At 43.0% G+C, this 22511-nt stretch overlaps 1 protein-coding gene across 10 annotated transcripts in view; it reads left to right on the top strand.

The window, feature by feature from the left end:
- grip1 (glutamate receptor interacting protein 1) overlaps positions 1–22511 on the top strand; it is a 596334-nt gene that overhangs the window by 126257 nt on the left and 447566 nt on the right. For 2 of the 10 annotated variants that reach the window (XM_033038259.1, XM_033038258.1), the window contains exon 1: positions 13130–14067. The exons of 2 other annotated variants lie outside the window; for them this stretch is intronic. In XM_033038259.1, coding sequence (XP_032894150.1) covers positions 13932–14067 — 136 coding nt within the window. In that variant the 5' untranslated portion in view covers positions 13130–13931. Of the gene's footprint in view, positions 1–13129; positions 14068–22511 lie in introns of those variants that run through there. 6 more of the 10 variants (XM_033038250.1, XM_033038252.1, XM_033038249.1 and 3 more) reach the window with 6 other exon arrangements.

Below are 22511 nucleotides of genomic sequence, written 5' to 3'. Positions count from 1 at the left end.
ACGCAAGTGCGAGGCTTTGCACTTTGGGAGGTCGAAAGTTAGAAAGAAGTATGCAGTTAACAGCAGGACTCTTCACAGCAATGACGTACAGAGGGATCTTGGGGTACGGCTCCCTAAACATCCCACACGTAGTTGGAGAGGTAACAAAGCCTTATGGTATGTTTGCCTTAACGGAGCATTGAGTATAAGAGTCAGGGAGTCATTTTGAAACTTTATAGGACTTTAGTTTGGCTGAATTTCGAGTATTGCATGCAGTTTTAGTTGTCCCATTACAAGAAGGATGTCGAGGCTTTGTAGAGGTTAATGCTGCTTGGATCAGCAGGTATTAGCTCTAAGGAGAAGTTAGACAAACTTGGATCGTTTCCTCTGGAGCATCAGAGGCAAAGAGAAAACCTAATAGAAATTATGGACAGTCAGAACCTTTTTTCCTGGGGTGGAAATATCAAAGAAGAGTGGGTATTTGGAACTTGCTACAAAGGGGTGGTGGTGGTGGAGGAAGTGGTGATTAAGAGCCTTTTAGATAGGCACATGGATCTGTACTGACTGAAGGGCTATGGACCACGTGCAGGCAGAGGAGATTAGTTTAATTAGGCATCATGTTTGGCACAGACATTGTGTGCTGAGGGTCTAGTTCCTGTGCTGTATTGTTATATGTACTGTAACTGAGATGAGGAACAGTTATTTTCTCAATGGACAAGAAAATTATGGACCAGGCACACAGTCTGCACTTACTACCTGCTGGGCCAACCCCATCACCAGTCTCCGAGCATAACAATGCTACTAGAGTGATAATGTTATACAGCACAAACAGCCCCGTCCAAGATGGCCAAATGCCTTTCCATATTGATCTGTTATTTTACCTCCAGGCTTGTGGCTTTCTATGCTGAGGTGATTTAATTATCTAGATAATCAAATCTTGTGTGAGTTTTTGCCATCTCCCTGTCAGGCAGTTCATTCCAGATTCCAGCCGCCCTCTTGGTGGAAAAAGAAATCATTCTCTGATCTCCTGGGGCAGCACAGTGGTGCAGAGGTGGAGTTACTGCCTTACAGCATCGGAGACTCGGGTTTGATCCTGACTTTGGATGCTGTCTGTATGGTGTTTGTTCTCCGTGTGACTGCGTGGGCTTTCTCTGGGTGCTCCGGATTCTGGTTGACATGGACTCGGTGGGCCGAAGGGCCTGTTCCCACACTGTATCTTTAAACTAAACTAAACTACCCTATCATCCAAAATATGTCCAGACCTGGTTAGTCATCCCAAAATGCATCACCTAATGCCCCTGTCCCACATAGGTGATATTTTTCTGCGACTACAGGCGACTAGGCTGTCACCACATGGTCACAAGGTGACGCCTGTTTGGTCGTGAGTAGTCTCCTCAAGTCGCCTAAAGAGTCGTTTCTGGTTGCTGCTGGATTTTGAAATGTTCAAAACTTTTCGGCAACTGGGCTTGATGTAGCTTCTCTACTCCTGTCGTAGGTGCTGTCGTAGGTTGTTGCCAGGATGATGCAGGTTGTCGCTAGGTGATGTTGGTTATCGCTGGGTGCTGACTTCAGTGAATTCCATTGGCAACTACCTACGTCAACCGGCGACTGAATTGTCTTCAGTTGTCGCCGACATGGTCGTTGCTTGTCGTAGCTTGTCGCAGGTGGACGTAGGTTGACTTTGGTTGTCGTAGGTTGTCACCTGTGTGGTCATAGGTTGTCGTAGGTGTGGTTGTAGGTGGATGTCGTAATGGACCGCTGGTTGTCGGTAGCTTGCCGTAGCTCGACGTCATCTAGGTGGTAGGTTTTCGTAGCTTGTCATAGACATTGTCGTGGGGTGGGGGTCCAGTCACTGCTTTTTTGGCTGCTTTCTACGACTATGACAGTCGCCGAAAAAATCCCCTTTGTTCGACAGGCCCTTAAGACTTGCCAATATTAAATTCCATCTGCCATTGCTCTGCCCATCTTATCAATTTGCATCTACCCCAAAACTACCCTTCTCACTATCAGCAATACCACCAAATAATGTGTCATCTGCAAACTTTGTACTTTCACATCTGAATTCAGTATTGTTAATATGTGTAACAAGCTGTGTAGTTTGGATATTGATCCAGTAAACCACTGTTCTGGGCTTTGATCACTCAACAGAACCTCCATCGTCGTGCTCTGCCTTGTGTACGGCCAATTTTGTTCCAATTTGCCAACTTGCCCTGGATCTCATGGGTGGCAACCTTTTGATCCAGTCCCTGTGTGGAACCTTGTCAAAGGCCTCTGTGAAGTCCACGTAGATGTCATCAACGGTATGGCCTCATCATATACTTCATCGCTACTTTGAAACATTCAATCATGTTGATGAGGCAGGAGCCCCACCATCTTCCATGCCTGCCCCCTCACCTCCCTCAAACAAACACTGTCCCGTTGTTTACTGAAGGGCTGTTGTGGAAATGTTGATGTTGCGGCGCTGTGGAACGACGGAAGTGGCGGCACTGTTGAACGGCTGCGGCTCGCCTGCAGTCCGTCTGTTTTTACTTTTTTGTGTTGTTTTTTTTGTCTTGTTTAGTTAAATATTTGGTTATTAGGTTGTGTTATGTGGGTGGGTGGGGCTGAAACAGGGCTTTCTGTCTCTCCCTTCAGGGGAATGCGACTTTCTTGTCGTATCCACCTTCTCTGCCTCCGTCTGCGCTGAGGCCTAATGGCGGAGCTGGCGGCCCCCAACTGCGACCGACCTCGAGGCTTCGGAGGCAGAGCCAGCCAGGACTCACCCTGGGCTCGCTCCAGTGAGGGCGGCCCGGCTCGAGGCTGAGACGCTCCGGTGACAGCGGCACGACTCGGGGCTGGGACGGCGCTCCGGTGGCTGAGGCGGCGTTCTGGCGGCGGTGACCTGAATCCGGGGCTCGGCCGCGGGTCAGTGGACGACATCGTCGGGAGCTCGCAGGTCACAGGCTGGTGCCTGTTTTCCGGAGCTCCCGCGGCAATAGCTGCGTCTGCTGGACTGGAGGGCGGCAGCTTCGACCACCCCGGGCCGCGGAGCTTGAACCGGCCCGTTCGCGGAGCTCGGTGAGCCGCGGGACTGACTTACCATCGCCCGGTGGGGTATCGCCTCAGCGCAGAGGGAGAAGAGGAGGGAAGAGACAGTAACCCTAAGATTTTTGCCTCCATCGCAGTGAGGAGGTGCCTGGTGAACTCACTGTGGTGGATGTTAATTTGTGTTTATTGTGTGTTTTGTTGTTTATTATTATATATATGGCTGCAGGCAACGACATTTCGTTCAGACCGAAAGGTCTGAATGACAAATAAAGGATCTAATCTAATCTAATCTAATCCATGTTCCTTTATTTTGAGGCAAATAACTGTTTTGTGGTTTAATTTTACATTTCAGCCTTGTCCAAATGATTTCACTGTATGTGTTTAGAGAAAGCACTTAATCCAGATATTGGGGTTATGGAATAACTAAAATATGGATGCTGAATATCATTAACAGACTACTCCTGTAACTATTTTGAAATGCCATTGACAAAACTGTAACAAATTATATTTATGGGACCACTTAATGCAAATGAAATTTTGTTTGTCGGTGGTTTAGAAAAGTAATTGTCACAATGGGGAGCGTTACAGTAATTAAATGAAAAATTATGCTGGTCAGAACTTTACTTTACAGTTTGTTCTGTTATTACCTCAGTTAGTTAGGTAAGTTATTTCCAGCTATCCACGGCATGGTCTACATTCTCATTCCATGAACACATATTTCTATGGCCAACCCCACAGCATAAATCTTGACAATTACACTAACTCTTAAATGCTATGAATTTTGATCTTTCATCACAAAGACCAGTTAATTCCACTTCCTTTGCCACCTCAGCCCATTTAATAGAACATAGAACTGTACAGTGCAGGAAGAGGCCCTTCGACCCACAATATCTGCACAAACCACGATGCCAGTCTAAACTAATCTCATCGACCTACCTAGGGTTCAAATCCTTCTATTCCTTTCTGTTCACGTGTCTGTCTAAATTCTTCCTGGACTTTGCTGTTGTATCATATCTACTTCCACCATTTTCCGTGGCAAGACATTCCAAGCATGTTCCACCCTTAGTGTAAAATGACAACTTGTTTCATAAATGTCCTTTACCCCTCTCACCTTAAATTCCACGCTGAGGTGAAAACAATCCCAAGTTTGTCTAACCCCTCCTTATTGCTAATACAGGCAATATCCTGATCAACCTCTTCGGCACCCTCTCCAAAACTTACAAAACCTCCCTCTAGTAAGGCGACCAGAAATACACCCAATATTCCAAATACTGTACGGTCTACACTAATTTTATACAACTGCAATATGACTATACAACATTTTTCAACTGGTGAATGTAAGCATGCCGTATGCCTTCTTTACCTCTCTAACTTTATTCCCATTTTCAGAGAGCCATGGACTTACACCTCAAGATCCCTCGGGCCATCAATGGTTCTACGACTCCTACCATTTGCTGCATACTTTACCGGTGTATTTGACCTAAAACGCACCTCTTCTCAATAGTTGAGATTGAACCACATCTTCCATTTCTATGCCCACCCTGCTAAATACAAGCAATTTGAGGATTCAGATCAATGATAGAGAAAAACACTTCAAGTTTCAAAAAAAACTATTGGTATTAAGGTGTGGTGAAGTACATTAAAATGATTATTAAAGATTAAGTCTCATGCACTTCTGCCCCTTTGGAGATTTTATCTCTATTAAGATAAACATCATCTTGTGACAATCGCTTAGACCATATCAACAATTTTGGGGTGAAAACAAATTTCATATAATTATACATGCTACTCTACAAGTACCGGATTGACCCATTCATTGGTGGATAGCATTAAAGGGCCTTTTCACGGGGCGAGTTGACGCAAGATGTCACCAGAGTGAAGAGGTCGTGGTCCAGCACGAGTCTCGCACGATATAACGGCAGTAGATAAAGAGTTCCCACGGTACTCGGCATTTATGTTATTCGTGCGAGTGACTTGGCCGTTTCCCGAGCTGTCACGTTAAATCTTGAATGAACATCGTGAACTACACGTGACACAAATGAATAATTTGGGACCTCTGCTGAAGAAGACTGACACTGTAATGAGAAAAGCACTGGAACCAGGGTTGCGCATAGCAATCACCCTCCGCTACTTGGCCTCAGGCGATTCTTATACTGCGACTTTTTTACTTTGCAGCTGCAGGGCAGACAGACAGACTTATAAGAGAAATTTAAGTTAACTGCAAACACAGCACTTTTACATCAATAGCAATGTATGTTTTTAAATCTTGGATAACATTAAATGGTTCTCCTCTTGATGAACTTATATATCGTTATATAAACTCACATGAGCACTCGGGAAACTCGGCAGCCTTCGTCTCCAGCAGGTTCCTTTTTCTCTCCCTGTTTCTATAATCCTCTCTGGATTTATCGTACAGAATCTCGTTAAATTGGAACCATTCTACAAGTTCCCCCTCTTGTTCCCTGGTGAAGTTATATGACTTTACCTTCTGCCATCTTCCCTTTACGTCTGTAGAGGCTATTCCTACAACGGCTACTGGGGAGGCAATCTGAAATCCACCTTGCTCATCCTCTCCCTGCTCCAAGGAGCCCACAGGCAGTGTTATCTGTGGCATCTCCTGTTGCCTCTCCACCTGTCTCTCTTGCTGCGTCTCCTCCTCATTCTCCTGCATGGCAAAAACATCTCTGACCCGCTTTACCCCCTTCCTTTGAGATTTTCTGGGAGCCATCTCTGCAAGTGTTCCTGTTAAAAAGATTATCCAACAATGACAATTAGGTGGGACGTCCTCGAAGGACACATGTTCCCATGTGTCCTTTTGAGACCACCTTTTTTAGTCACCCTCTGTCCCCTCTGTCCAGCTTCCGGGTTTACCGTTCGCAGGAGTTCCCACGCGCTATATCTCTAAAATCTGAAGTTATGTAATGTCTAAAGGAACTGCAGACGCTGGTTAATGCTGGTTAATATGCACAGAAGGACACAAAATGTTGGTGTAACTCAGCAGGTAAGTCAGATCTGGGAAGAAAAGCATAAAAAGCTGGAGTAAGTCAGCGGGTCAGGCATCATCTCTGGAGAAAAAGAATAGGTGACGATTCGAATCGGAGCCCTTCTTCAGACATCCTAATCGGAATTGAGTCTGAAGATGTGTCTCGTCCCGAAACATCAGCTTTTTTTCTCCAGAGATGCTGCTTGACTCGCTGAGTTACTCCAGCTTTTTGTGTCTGTCTTCGGTTTAAACCAGCATGTGCAGTTCACTCCTTACACGGGTCTCTGCACAACATTGATTGGTAGCGTTCCGGACCCCTGGACCCGAGGACTCCGACCTGTATCTCTCAAAGAAGTACATATGAAAAATATCTCACGGACCATAAAAATGCGTAACCTTTCAGTAAAGTCCATTTTAAAGTCCCTTTTAAAGATTATAGTTATTTTCTTGAATCTCATTAACATAACTCATGAATAAGTTGATGTCCATATGCGGATGTAAATCTTTATTTTTATTTATTTTTTAAATTCAATCCCACTGAAGATAATTTGTAATCACCTTCTGTCCCCTCTGTCCAGCTTCCGGGTTCACCGTTCGCAGGAGTTCCCACGGTACCCGCAAGAGTTATTACGGATATCGCACGGATATCGCACTGGCCACTACGTTCATATAATGTTGCAATACTCAACCACAAGTGTACAAGTCACTCTTGGAGAAATTCAAATTTTCTTTAATTTTCTCCCGAGTGACCAAGTTACACGATGACCTGCCGTTAGCGCTACGGTGGTCCACGGTGGTCCACGAATGCCGCACTGTTATCGCACGAGGTTCCCACGATGTTGAACTCTGGTTAACTCTTGCGTCAAGTCGCCCCGTGTAAAGGTGCCATTACAATTCTAATTTAATTTCCTTCATGCAACCTTCCTCTGCAATTCCAGCATTTTTGTGTAATCTGCTAACCTGCTGATCAGACCGCCCATATAATATTCAAATCACAAACAACCTTGAGGAACACCACTGGTTACAGACCTTCTGTCAGAATAACACACCTGTGCTACTACCATCTACCTTCTACGACCAAGCCAATTTTGAATCCAACCTACCTGGTCACCATGTCATGTAATTTTCTTGATGGGTCGATGAGGGACATTGTTAATTGCTTGATGGAAATGTCAATATCTCCAATATCCACTGCCCTATCTCATCAATCATCTTTGTTACTGCCTCATGAAACTTTCTAAGTCAAGTTTCTAAGACATAATCTTATCTCCAAAAATTTCTGTGCCAGTGATATAAAACTCATCGCCCTATAAATTGCAGGACTATCCTGAATTTTTTGAAGAAAGGAAAAATATTGACCACTCTTAAGTCTTCATGGACCCCTTCTGTGGCTAAAGGGAATAAATCTGCTGCCAACACCATCTTGGAAACATACAATGAACCGTGAGGAGGATGGCAATAATGCATTCATCCACTACTGTTGTTGTGCCACAGCTGTCAAACATCTGTCATGGCCCCAGCAATCTCCGACCCTGCTGCTCACAGTATCCTAGAATAGATCCCATCAGGCTCTGGGGGGGGTGGGGGGGGGGCATGCACCATAATGATCTTTAAGAGACCCAACAGTTCCTCCTCCTTAAACATACGCTGGACCAACAACATATTGTTACCTGATCTCACTACACCCCATGTCCATTCCTTGCTGAATACAGATGTGAAGTTCTCATTTAGTGCTTTTCCTGTGTTTTTAGTCCACTTCCTGTGGCTCCAGTTATAAATTCCATCCATTGTCCTTACCGTTCTCTAGCTACCGCTTTGTTTTTAAACATGTATAAAATAAAATGCCTAAGGCTTTTCCTTAACCCGACTACATGGCCACTTTTAGTCCTCCTCACTGCTTGGTTAAATTGTTTTCTGTTTTTCTATTCCTCAAGGTGAAGTCTCTGTGCAAGTCTGTCACCTGCAGACAAGGTTATTTCAATATTTGTCTCACCGACTTCCCATCCTTCACCTTCCATTAATCACACTTGTTCACACTCTTGTCCGCTCCTGTTCCAAGCTCTGCTGGTACTTTGAATTTGGCCATGTCCCCCATAGCATTAAATTTCAAATTCACAAAGCACACTTTAAAATTTTGAAATGGACATTTCCGCCTTTACCTTACTGTTGCACTTTACCTTGAAGATAGACACAAAATGCTGAGGTAACTCAGCGGGTCAAGCAGCATCTCTAGAGAAAAGGGGTAGGTGACGTTTTGCGTCGAGACCCTGCTTTAAACCTTGAAGATCAGTTCTATTTGACAACAGCCTTTTAGTGTCATAGAGCAATGCCGTGCAGAAACAGGATCTACAACCAACAAATATTCACCGACCAAGTTGCCTAACTGAGCTACTGGCTTGCATTTGGCCCATAACCCTCCCAATCCTTCCAAATCACGTACATGCCCAAGTGTCTTTTAAATGTTGTAATTGTACCCGTCTCCACCACTTTCTTTGGCAGCTCATTCCACATACATAGAAAATAGGTGCAGGAGGAGGCCATTCGGCCCTTTGAGCCAGCACCGCCATTCATTGTGATCATGGCTGATCGTCCCCTATCAATAATCCGTGCCTACCTTCTCCCCATATCCCTTGACTCCACTAGCCCTTACAGCTCTATCTAACTCTCTCTTAAATCCAAGTGACTTGGCCTCCACTGCCCTTTGTGGCAGGGAATTCCATAAATTAACAACTCTCTGGGTGAAAAAGTTTTTCTCACCTCAGTCTTCAATGACCTCCCTTTTATTCTAAGACTGTGGCCCCTGGTTCTGGACTCGCCCAACATTGGGAACATTTTTCCTGCATCTAGCTTTTCCAGTCCTTTTATAATTTTATATGTTTCTATAAGATACCCCCTCATCCTTCTAAACTCTAGTGAATACAAGCCTAGTCTTTTCAATCTTTCCTCATATGACAGTCACGCCATCCCAGGGATCAATCTCGTGAACCTACGCTGCACTGCCTCAATCACAAGGATGTCCTTCCTCAAATTAGGAGACCAAAACTCTACACAATAGTCCAGATGTGATCTCACCAGAGCCCTATACAACTGCAGAAGAATCTCTTTACTCCTATACTGAAATCCTCTTGTTATGAAGGCCAACATTCCATTAGCTTTCTTCACTGCCTGCTGTGCCTTGTATTTGCCGCCAAAGTGGATAACCTCACATTTATCTATTTTATACTGCATCTGCCACGCTTCTGCCCACTCACTCAATCTGTCCAGGTCACCCTGCAACCTCTTAACATCCTCTTCACAGTTCACACTGCCACCCAGCTTTGTGTCATCCGCAAACTTGCTGGTGTTGCTCCTAATTCCCTCTTCCAAATCATTAATATATATGGTAAACAGTTGCGGCCCCAACACCGAGCCTTGCGGCACTCCACTCGCCACTGCCTGCCATTCTGAAAAGGACCCGTTCACTGCTACTCTTTGCTTCCGGTCTGCCAACCAATTTTCTATCCATGTCAACACCCTACCCCCAATACTATGTGCTCTAATTTTAGTTACCAGTCTCCCGTACGGGACCTTATCAAAGGCTTTCTGAAAGTCTATATACACTACATCCACTGGCACCCCTTCATCCATTTTACTTGTCACATCCTCTAAAAAATCCAGATTAGTCAAGCATGATTTCCCTTTAATAAATCCATGTTGACTTGGACTAATCCTTTTACTGCAATCCAAATGCCCCATTATTACCTCTTTAATAACTGGTCTGTAATTCCCCATTTTCTCTCTCGCTCCTTTCTTGAAAAGTGGGATAACATTAGCTATCCTCCAATCCACAGGAACTAATCCTGAATCTATTAAACATTGGAAAATGATCACCAATGAGTCCACTATTTCTCGAGCCACCTCCCTGAGGACCCTGGGATGCAGCCCATCAGGTCCAGGGGATTTATCATCCTTCAGTCCCATTAGCCTACACAATACTATTTCTCGCCTAATGAAAATTTCTTTCAGTTCCTCTACCCCCTTAGATCCTCTGTCCTCCAGTACATCTTGGAGTTTGTTTGTGTCTTCCTTAGTGAAGACAGATCCGAAGTACCTATTCAACTCTTCTGCCATTTCCTTGTTACCCATAATAATTTCACCCGTGTCTGCCTTCAAGGGACCCACATTTGACCTTGATACTCTTTTTCCCTTAACATGTCTAAAGAAGCTTTTACTGTCCTTCTTTATATTCCTGGCCAGCTTCCCTTCGTACTTCATCTTTTCAGCCCGTATTGCCCGTTTTGTTTCCTTCTGTTGTCCTATCAAAGTTTCCCAATCCTCTGGCTTCCGGCTACTCTTGGCTGTGTTATACATCTTTTATTTTAGTTTTATTCTATCCCTAACTTCTCTTGTCAGCAACGGTTGCCTCCTACTCCCCTTAGAATCTTTCTTCCTTTTTGGAATGAAATTATCCTGCGTCTTCCGGATTATGCCCAGAAATTCCTGCCATTGCTGTTCCACCGTCATTCCTGCTAGGATCCCTTTCTAGTCTACCTTGGCCAGCTCCCCTCTCATGCCTTCATATTCCCCTTTGTTCAACTGCATCACTGCCACTTCCGATTTAACGTTCTCCTTCTCAAATTGCAGATTAAAACTAATCATATTATGATCACAACCTCCAAGCGGTTCCTTTACCTCGAGTTCTCTTATCATGTCTGGTTCATTGGACAACATTAAATCCAGAATTGCCTTTTCTCTGGTCGATTCCATTACAAGCTGCGCTAAGAATCCATCTCGGAGGCATTATAGAAACTCTCTTTCTTGGGGTCCTGAACCAACCTGATTTTCCCAGTCTACCTGCATATTGAAATCCCCCATCACCACAGTGGCATTACCTTTGTTACATGCCAGTTTTAACTCCTGCTGCAACTTACACCCTACATCCGGGCTACTATTTGGGGGTCTGTAGATAACACCAAATAGTGTCTTCTTGCCTTTACAATTCCTCAACTCAATCCACAGCGATTCTACCTCGTCAGTCCCTATGTCTTCCCTCGCAAGGGACTGAATTCCATCCCTCACAAGCAGAGCTCCTCTGCCCACCTGCCTGTCCTTTCTATAGGATGTACAATGTCATATCTACCAACCTCTAACTGAGCCTCAAGCTTATCTACTTTACTTCTTATACTTTGCGCATTCATATACAATACTTTTAATTCCTTACGCACCTCACCTTTCACATCGATCCCTATTACACTTGGCCATACTCTCCTATCCCTTTGTGAGCTTCATTTCCCGTTAATTCTGGGGTCATTAACCATCCCTTTACTCTCTTTCCCTTTAACTCCATCCTCAACTATCCCATTTGACACCCCACCCCCCTTATTCCGTTTAAAACCACCCGTGTAGCAGTGGCAAACCTGCCTGCCAGTCTACACGCCAGTCCATTCATGAAAGGCTATCATTTTTGGACTGGAGGAAGAGCACAGTGAAATTCCGTCAGGGATCATTGCCAGGGACACTTTTTATTCTAAATGTCAGAGGAGCAAATTGTCTAAAACTGCACACAATGCCATCTTGGAAACTGAGGGGGACTGTAGTAAAGTTTGTCTCCCATCCATCATTACTGTTTGTGCACAGCTGCATCAGCCATTTTCTGCAAACCCGATCTCCTCCCCAAATTCTGCTTTCCAATACACATCGGATCACATTTGTTATTCTCATCTAGCTTTGGGTTGCTGACCATTTATCCACATGGCTCATCCCCAAGTCATTTTTTTTTACTGCTTACATGAGATATTAATCAAAATGATTGATTGAGGATGATGAGACTTAAATGTTGGTTTAATTGTTTTTATATTATCATCTATCATACAATGACTACAATATTCTAAAAAGTACAATTAATTAATACTTCAATCAAAGTAATTACAATTTTGGAAGCCATGTACATGGAAGGCAGCTATTGTTAGCTCAAGTAATGTTTTATTTAAAAATAGCTACTAAATGTGTAGCAGGCACCTTTCCGAAAGGCAAAATAAAATGCCTTTGGAACATTACCCAGTCAGTATTGACTGGGCTGACCTGGAATCCCTCATCTTTGTAAGTGTAACCAGACCATCCATCTGGAAAGGGATTCAAGGACAAAAGCATAATACTGCCTCTCAGATTTCAGACAAAACTGACAAGCATGTAGTTAGTTAATGTTTGTTCATTGAGCGTGAAATGAAACTTAGCGGTGTTACTTGGATTTATTTGTAGATTTATAGCAGTTGTTTAAACTCTGAAAGGGATGAATTGTTTCTGTGTTGAAATTATTTTTTGAGATTGGTGTTACATTTGGAAAACCTAGAACCTGAAGGGTTTAAGTCCCAAGTTATTTTCAAGCCTGTGTATGTAAACTGAAATTCTGGCAAGGAAAAGATCAGTTAATCAGTCAAAGATTTTGTGATGAATTGTAGATTTAGTGGTTGACAAAAATGCTGGAGAAACTCAGCGGGTGAGGCAGCATCTATGGAGAGAAGGAACAGGCGACGTTTCGGGTCGAGACCTATTTCATTAGGACCGAGCATATTTAAAATAGCCTACCTATTCTTTGAACTGGGCTAAAATATGCTTACAGCAAACATGGTTCTTGGCAACTTTAAAAAATCTCCATCTGATTTTCTCTTTTCAAATGCAGTAATAAAGACTGTAAAGTTGATTCGAAGCTTGACAACAAAGCCAATTTGGCTTGAAGATAATGAAGAAGGGAAACCTCGATGACAGCACAACAGAAGCCTCTGCTCAGCAGTTGAGGAATGGTTCGATAAATTGCAATCTAAAGCTCGGGTGCAAATAGGAGACCTGGCCTGCAGATGCACTTTAGGTCACTGGAGTGTGGGTCAATTTTAAACAATTACACTAAATCACTGGCTGATTCATCCAAGCCTGGCTTGCTGAAAAGCAAAGGAATGATGTTTTGTTTTGCATTCCTTCAGGATTCTTGGCTTATCTATGAATTTACCTGATTGGCAACCCTTGAAGCTGTTTTGCGATTAAGACCTCATCGACTTGTGCGGTTTGAAGGCTTGCCCTCCACTACCCTCCTCATTTGATTTCCAGCTGCAGATAATATAAGCAGCAATGTTCCATTGTCCTCTACTGTCTCTGAAGCTTGGAAACTCAGATGTAGGATTAAAAAAAACCCCACACTGTGTTGTGAGCTTCCTTTTGTTTGTCTCTGCTGATGAATCTGTTGTACTATTAATGAATGCAGCCTTGAATACTACATTGAATACAGTATTGCAGATAATTAACAATCTGAATACTAGTGTCAGTTTAAACAGCTGAGGACCCTCGACCCCGCTGCTCTAATTAACACCCAGGCACTTCACTGCCACTGAGTGGATTGAACCATTTAGCTTGTTGGGCTTGTGTTCTGCTGTTACAAACCTGAAAGCCCTGTGTGACTTGGAGTTCTGCTATTCGGCATCTTGTAATCCATTGCGCTGTATCTATGTGATGAATTAGACGAATGAGTGATCAGATTTAGCGCTATTTAATCTGTCTTTTCATTTGGTGCAGTCTGTGGAAATTAATGCACGCCCATCTCTCAGTGATGGAATAAGTACGAGACGTTTGAGAGAACGCTTCAAGCACAAGCTTCATTCTCCACTTGCTATTCTTTTTTAACTTCGCTCTTCGTTTTCTCGTCACTTCGCTTGCGTTTTTGGAGTCACGCCAGTCTGTGTCTCCAGTGTTTTGTTTCAAGTCTCGAGTTTGAAGCCTCGAATGAAGCAAGCCCCTTTGTTTCAGGACGGCAGATCACATAATAAGTGCTTTGTGGAAAGTGCTGGCCAGCGTAGTTTGAAGTAGCGGCGTGTGCCGCCTGACTGTTGCTCGCTCATTCATGGTGTGCCAGCTTCACATTGACACTTAGCCAGCACTTGACAGCAAACGGGTGGACCAAGTACCCAGGGTCAGGATGGAGCGGTTCTTGAACATGATGAAACAAGTGAAAAGGACGAGGAGGAGAAGGAAAAGCAAGAAGTATAGGCCAGAGGAGGATTACCACGAGGGCTATGAAGATGTGTATTATTATGCTTCTGAGCAACTGCACAGTGAGTATGACCTGAACGTGTTTTAGAAGGAACTGCAGATGCTGGAAAATGTGACCTTAATGTGGTTCGTTTTAGCCATATCTGTGGAATGACTTCTAAATGACTAGTATAATGACACATGAACACGCCCGCGTAGATTACGGGACTTTTCTGCAGGTATCAGCCGGTCCCCTCACTCGGTTCGCGTTGTCCTCTTGCCTTGAATAACACCAATTCTGGCTCTGTCTACACCCCGCCCAGGGATTTCTCCACTGTTGAGTTTTTAGTTGACATGTGGTTTGATGTGTGAATTGATTTGAATAATTTGCAAAGCTAAACGGGCAATAATGTCCAGTCCAAATTCCGAGATGAGAATGAATAATTCAGCGTGTTTCTGCAGGGATGCACGGTGAGTGCTCTAAGTACTCTGGCTGTGATCTTTCACTACCCACAGCAGGCAGAAAAACCCCGAGGTCAGCACTTAATAAAAAAAGAGGCGTGTGGGCATTGAGGTCTTTGCAATGCACACGGATGATGTATTCCCTAATGTAACGCGTTAAGTTAATGCAAAAGCCAATGTAAAGGCTCTTTGGGGAAGGGCCACAGTTTAGGGTATATCCCAATGGACACTGAGAGGCTGAATCCATTGGGGGAACCCCTCAAACAACGGAAGGGATTTGACCCCAAGAGACCACATGAGTGGCGATGGAGCTACCTGTATGTACAAAAACGGACGAGTTATTTATAAAACCGACAACACCGACTGTTAGACACACACAAATAATCTGTTGGGGATTTTGCATTGTTTTCTTTTCTTATTGTTCGGAATAAAGTTTGTTTTTGAAGTAACACATATTAAAAAAAAATAAGATTTGTCAATTATAGTTATTCATCACATAAAGTAACTTGTTTCAACTTCCCAAATGCATGTTGCTGGTGCTGACGGGTTAAGATGCAATAATGTATCTGCTTTCTGGAGCTTCTCCAAGTAACCAAGTGTAATAAATGGGCCATGACATTATTGCTGTGTTGTTTAATTACGGGAGAAAATGCAGCAGTCTGAAGAAGGGTCTCGACCCAAAAAAGCCACCCATTCCTTCTCTCCAGAGATGCTGTCTGTCCTGCTAAGTTACACAAGCATTTTGTGTCCACCTTCGGTTTAAACCAGCATCAGCAGTTCCTTCCTACCCTTTATTAGTGTTTGGTATAAAAAAAATGACGAGGCAGTTTGACTGACTAGTGAACCAGGGTAGGAACCTGTGACAATTTTCTCCATGTCTCCAGTTCCGAGGCAATGGCTGTAATTGTAGTACTGACAACTAGGCTTGTGTGAAGCGGTAAAAGCACTGCAGTTGGGAGTAAACTTTTACTTTACCTTTAGATGTCACAGGAATTGGCATTTCTGGTTTGCCCTTTGATTGTGTGTAACTATATGTTTAAGCAAGGCTGTACCTGTCTCAATGCAAACTTGCATTCATGGTTTAATTAAGATTTAAATGCAGGCTTGACAAGGGAAATAATCTCTGTGAAATGTTTAAAATCTTAGGAACAAAGTTGGGATTTTTGTACAGACTTTTGTACGTAGATTTCAATTTTGTTAGACAAAATATGTTAAGCCTGACTAAAGTATAATTTACGTAAACGTTTAAGGTCATGGATTGTTCTTTAGCAGTGAAAGCCTTCGAACCTACCATCTTTCAAATGCAAGGTACACAAAAATGCTGGAGAAACTCAGCGGGTGCAGCAGCATCTATGGAGCGAAGGAAATAGGCAACATTTCGGGCCGAAACCCTTCTAGGGTTTCGGCCCAAAACATTGCCTATTTCCTTCGCTCCATAGTTGTTGCTGCACCCGCTGAGTTTCTCCAGCATTTTTGTGTACCTTCGATTTTCCAGCATCTGCAGTTCCTTCTTAAACATCTTTCAAATGCAGCCTGACAGACAGAATATACTCATAGATCAGCCTGTGCCTTTTCCCGTAAAATATGGCCTGGTCATATAACTCGATTGATCTAAGTGACAGGCATTGCGGTCATGATTGTTACTTGTGGTAGCACTTGAGCATCTGAACAGGATGTGTGTTGAGGCAAGTAGGAGAAAGATGATCCAAAGCTGGACCAAGTAACCCCTGCATTCCCTCTCTCTCCATCCCTCCCGCATTTGTCATACCAACTTCTCGTTCTCACCTAGCAAACAGCTGACAATGGCCTGTTTCCTTTATCATCGTTACTTTTTGGCATATCTTTCATTCATGTGTTCAAAATCTCTCTATATCAATGTCATTTCTACGTCACTATCTCTTGTTTCCCTTTCCTGTGATTCTCAGTCTGAAGAAAGGTCTCGACCCGAAACGTCACCCATTCCTTCTCTCCAGAGATGCTGCCTGTCCCGCTTACTCCAGCATTTTGGGTCTATCGTCGATATAAACCAGCATTTGCAGTTCTTTCCTGCATCAGACAAACACTGTGGAAGAATGCTTGCGATTCATTTTCACGGTATACTGAGGTTTGGCTTTAGATGATATGGTTTTGACCCCCCCCCCACTCCGGCTTTGCCTCTGAATGCCACCCTTTTAATAACCACTGACTTTACTGCAAATTCAGTTCTGCAATGTTTTGAGGCAAATTGTAAATAGTGCAACCAATGCATTGTCCTCCTAAAGATGGCATGCAGATAATTTGTATGTGACCATTGATCTGCACCTTTTACTCAAGCACTTTGTAAAGTATTTTTGAAATGGTTGAAAGCTTTCCAGATCAGTGCCTTTATAAAATGCATTCAGTCCCTGTTTCTGGGTTTGAGAATTTATTTTATATATTGGAATGCAGCTGTCTTATTTCTTATTTCTCATGTAAGAAAGTTTTGTGTTATCCAGTATAACATCTTGGGCTGCATCTAACATTAAAAATCCTGTTGGTTATAAAAAACAAAAAGCTTTTTGGTAAAATTGCTGTTTGGAAGAGGCATTGGCTGTCAAGTCTAGCAATTATATTTCATCCCTACTGTGAAAAGGCAAGTTCAGAAGAGAGTTGAGTCAGCCATACTCAAGTGCACCTTGAGTCACAGATACTAGAAAGACTTAAGATGACATATAATGAACGTTGAACCTATTAAATACTAGAAATCTGTGGAATAAAGCAACCTCCAGTGAAGTGATTCACCAATGTATGCGTGTTGATTTTTGAGTCGTTGCCGAGGATATTTTGGAAGACAGTTACAAGTTATTTGAAGGAAAGAACTGCAGATGTTGGTTTGAATCGAAGATAGACACAAAAAGCTGGAGTAATGTCGAGACCCTTCTTCAGACTGATGTCAGGCGAGTGGGTGGTACAGCCGGCATGTACTGCCGGCATGACATTGGAGTCTAAATAAGGTCTCGACCCGAAATGACACACATTCCTTCTCACCAGAGATGCTGTCTGTCCAGCTGTGTTACTCCAGCTTTTTGTGTCTATATTTATGTTGGAAATGTTTTCAATATCCATGTTAGATTAATACCAGAGCTCTTACTTTTGTTTTTTTTTTACATTAAAGATCATGCTAAGGAAACATCTTGGTGCTGGATATGTTTGTGTAAAATGTGTTTCTTGATAAATTCTAAGACACTGCTCTTGTATTGCCAAACAAATGTTGATAAACCCTTTAAGATAACTGCCAAGTATCATTGAATGTACACAAAAATGCTGGGGAAACTCAGCGGGTGCAGCAGCATCTATGGAACGAAGGAAATAGGCGACGTTTCGGGCCGAAACCCTTCTTCAGACGGGTTTCCTATTTCCTTCGCTCCATAGATGCTGCTGCACCCGCTGAGTTTCTCCAGCATTTTTGTGTACCTTCGATCTTCCAGCATCTGCAGTTCCTTCTTGAACAAGTATCATTGAATAATTGAATCAGTGTTCCTGGGATGGATTTACCAGTAAAACAAGTCTTTTTTTTGTTGAGGAAATTGTCATAGATCCCATTCAATAGATATTGTGACCAGTCAAAACTTTTGGTCATTTTCTTATTAGCTTTGATCTTTGTTCCAGTGGGGTAAGCTACCAAAGGAATGATGGCCCTCACCCAGCATATGGTGTTAGTTTTCATCCTCAATTTCTCCAGCAACTTGAATGGTTGTACAATGAAAGACCCAAACAATGAATGGAATGCAAAGGAAAGTTTATCATATCGGTTACCGGGGCAGAAACTGATGACAAACTTTATTCAGTGATAACCGATTGGGTAATAAGCATTTGTTATGCTGTGCTGACAAGAATTTGAGCTGTCTAGACATTATCATCTAATGGCTGTATTTACTTTTAATTTAATGCGATATTTCATCCGAGCCAATTGAACAATCTGACAGCGAAGAATACCATGTTGATTAACGTGTGTAGATTTTCAGTCGGAGTTCTACAGCATGGAAAGAAACCCACCAGCCCAATCCATGATGACTAAGATGGTCCCATTTGCATCACATTCCTCTATCCTCCTCGGGACGACAGATGGCACAATGGGCTAAGTGTTCGGCTGGCAACCGGAAGGTAGCCGGTTCGAATCCTGCTTGGAGTGCATACTGTCGTTGTGTCCTTGGGCAAGACACTTCACCCACCTTTGCCTGTGTGTGAATGTGTGTGAGTGATTGGTGGTGGTCGGAGGGGCCGTAGGCGCAGATTGGCAGCCACGCTTCCGTCAGTCTGCCCCAGGGCAGCTGTGGCTACAGAAGTAGCTTACCACCACCGAGTGTGACTGAGGAGTGAATAAATAATGCGATGTAAAGCGCCTTGAGTATTAGAATGGCGCTATATAAATCCCATCCATTATTATTATTATTACATTTCCTATCCATGTCCCTGTCCAAATGTCTCTTGAACGTTGTAATTGTATACATCACTACCACTTCCTCTGACAACGTGTTCCATATATCCACCACCCTGTTTGTGCAAAAACTTGCCTCCAGTTCCCATTTAAATTCTTCCCCTCTCATGTTAAACCAATGCCCCTTAATTCTAGACTCCCCTACCCTGGAAAAAGGACTGACAATCCATCTTATCTATGCCCCTCATGATTTTATAAAGTTCATCCCTCAACATCTTTTGCTGCAGCCCACCCTATCCAGTCTCTCCCTATACCTCGAGTCCTCCCATCCTGGCAACGCCTGTGTGAATATTTTTTGCACCATCTCCAATCACGTCCTTCCCAGAATATGACAACCAGAATGGCACACGATGTTCTAAGTGTGGACTCACCAATAACTTCGATAGTTGTGATGTGACATCCCACCTCTTGTTCTTCATGCTTCATCTAACAAAGGCAAATGCAGTCTTCACCATTTTATCCTCGTGTCATCTCTTTCAGGGCACTATGTAGTTGCACCTCTTGGTCTCTCTGTTCTACAACACTTTGTGGGCCCTGGCATTCACTATGTATGCCCTACCCTGGCTTAGCTTCCAAAATGCATCACATTGCACTTGCCACCTGTTGGTCTAGTTGATTAAGTTCCTGTTGTTACTTGGGATCTTCCTTTCCGCCACGTACCAATGCTGATCTCATCCTCAAATTTGATAATCATGCCACCTACTTTATCGTCCAAATTGCTAATATTTATAAAAAACTATAGTAAACCCAACATGATCACTGTACCACACCACTGATTGCAGGCCTCCAATCTGAAAACAAACTCTCTGTGATTACCCTCATCTCCTTCCACCAAGCCAACTTTGTATCCCTTTGGCTAGCCCACCCTCAATCTTGTGTGATCTGCACCAATCAATCGTGCAGGACCTTGTCCGAATCCTTGCTAAAATCCAAGTAGACAATGCCTAGCACACTGCCCTCATCAATCCACGTTACCTCAAAACCAAATTCTTGAGAAATGATTTCCCACGGCCAAGGCCATGCTGATCATCCCTAACCAGTCCTTGTGTTTCCAAATGCAGATAAATCCTGTCCCGTTGAATCCCTTTCAATAATAGTCCCATGGCTGATGTACGGCTCATTGGGCTGCAGTTTCCCAGCTTATTCCTCTTAAATAAAACACAACATAAGCCGACCTCCAAAAATTCACCTGTGGCTAAAGATGATACAGAGCTCCAGGATTTTGCATCAGCCAGGGTTCCTTAATCCCGTGAGCCTTTCCCTTCACTCCAATGGAATATGTTCGTTCTGAACTCTTGCTATCTCACTTTTGTAAGCTTTCCACTTGCCAAATGATAATTTACTAGCTAATGTCCTCTCCGAATCAATCTTAGCAAGTTTCTGTCCAATCCCATTAACATGACCCTTGACCAGTTTAGGACATTTAACTTGTGGACTAGTCCTCTCGCTTTCCATAACATTTAAAAACAAATAGAATTATGGTCACTGGTCCTGAAGTGTACTCCCACCGACATTCTTGCCACCGACCCAGCCTCTTTTCCCAATAGGAGGTCAAAGTTTGCCACCTCTCTGGAAGTGCCATCTACACATTGCTTGAGGAGACTTACCTGGATACATCCATATCCTAGCACTCTGGTGGCCATGGTTGATATTAAAGGTTGAAATCATGTATTATTACAACCTGTAGAAACAAAGAACTGCATTTGCTGGTTTATACCAAAGAAGGGCACAAAGTGCTGGAGTACCAGAGACACTGTGACCCAAAAACTTTGAGTAACTCAGTGGGTCGGGCAGCTTTTGTGGAGAGAAGGAATAGGTGACAGTCCTTGTGTCCAGAGATGCTGCCTGACCCGCTGAGTTTCTCCAGTTTTTTATGTCTGTCTTTGGTTTAAACAAAAGCATCTGCAGTTCTTCCCTATACATGCTACCTGACCCGCTGAGTGACTCCAGCACTTTGTGTCTACTATTACAGCCTGTTGTTCTTGCAGCTATCTGCGATCTCCCCACGCATGTTCCAAAAATTCCGACTGATCTTTGTTTACTTGCAGAATTTCTTAAACCTTTCTATTAGTGTAAAGCATTGAAATTGACTTGTAACAAATTATACCACTAAATAAAATGAACAAGAATATTTGAAACCATGAAATAATACTAATATTCACCCACAACCAACACGAACTAAAAAAGGTCCCAACCCAAAATGTACTCCAGATATGTTGTCTGACGCACTGAGTTACTCAAACAGTTTGTTTTTGTTTTGCAAACCATTCCTTATGTCTTAATATGTTCTCATCCATGTTAATTAAAAGTGATGTGCAGGAAGGAACTGCAGATGCTGGTTTAGACACAAAAATCTGGAGTAACTCAGCGGGTCAGACAGCATCTCTGGAGAAAAGGAATAGCTGAGGTTTCGGGACGAGACCCAAAGTGATTGTGGGGAGAAAAAAAAATTAAACTATAATTTGTCCTTTGACCTATTCACACAACTTTTTGAAAATGTCAAAGCTGTGATTGATATTAATTATTAAATGTACATTATGAAAAATACAAATTAAGTAACACCATTCTGAAGAAATTTCAGCCATGCACATCACAGTGAAATCAGTGAGATTACTGATCTGTAGCCAAGCCTCCCATGGAACTTGTGCAGGAAGGAACTGTAGATGCTGGTTTAAACCGAAGATAGACACAAAATGGTGGAGTAACTCAGCAGCACAGGCAACATCTCTGGAGGGAAGGAATGCGTGACGTTCAATCTGAAGAAGGGTCTCGACCCGAAACATCACCAATTTCTTCTCTCAAGAGATGCTGCCTGTCTCGCTGAGTTACTGCAGCTTGCTGTGTATCTACCGTGAAACTTAATGTGGACATGACCTCCCTTTCTGTTGGCTGGGAAAGAAGAGTGTGGGGAAAATGTAACTAATATAATGAAGGGATAAAAGGGCATGTATGAAATTATAAGAAATTTGTGCATTTTATGAATAAATAACATAGCTATAATATAGTGGCCTGTTCGTGTACAAATGTAAAACCTGACCCTGACCTGATCACAACCAATCTAAACTTGACCTGAGTCTGAAGTAATTTTCTTTATACATTAATGTCATCAATGTAGTTTCATTATCCGATTGGTCATGGGATAATTCTACCAGAGTTGGCAGTAATCGTGGGAGTCATTTTTACAGAAAGATGAAATAAATTACTTTTGTTAAAACATAGCGATAAAGAATCGAGCGGAGATCCAAATGTATGTTGAGCTAAACCTGACTCACTGTGGAATCCTGTGAGGTCTGGCTCTGATATATCTTGATTTCCGTGTGTTACGCTCAATGCATGGTTGTTTCAGATGACATTCTGGAATTTATCCAATAATTCAGTGAGTGTAAAAGTAAAACAAAGTTGATAATGCCAACCTGATCTTGAAATTGCTATTAAACAATTAACTTTTGACATTCACCGCTGAAAACTAATATTACATTTTGTTCAGGAAAGAACTGCAGATGTGGATTGAATCGAAGATAGACACAAAATGCTGCCGCAACTCAGCGGGACAGGCAGCATCTTTGGATTGAGGGAATGGGTGACATTTCGGGGCCCAAAATGTCACCT

This window comes from Amblyraja radiata, chromosome 19 (genome assembly GCF_010909765.2).
Source record: "Amblyraja radiata isolate CabotCenter1 chromosome 19, sAmbRad1.1.pri, whole genome shotgun sequence".
In the NCBI taxonomy this organism is placed as follows: domain Eukaryota; kingdom Metazoa; phylum Chordata; class Chondrichthyes; order Rajiformes; family Rajidae; genus Amblyraja; species Amblyraja radiata.
This window is presented reverse-complemented; position numbering and strand designations above follow the sequence as displayed.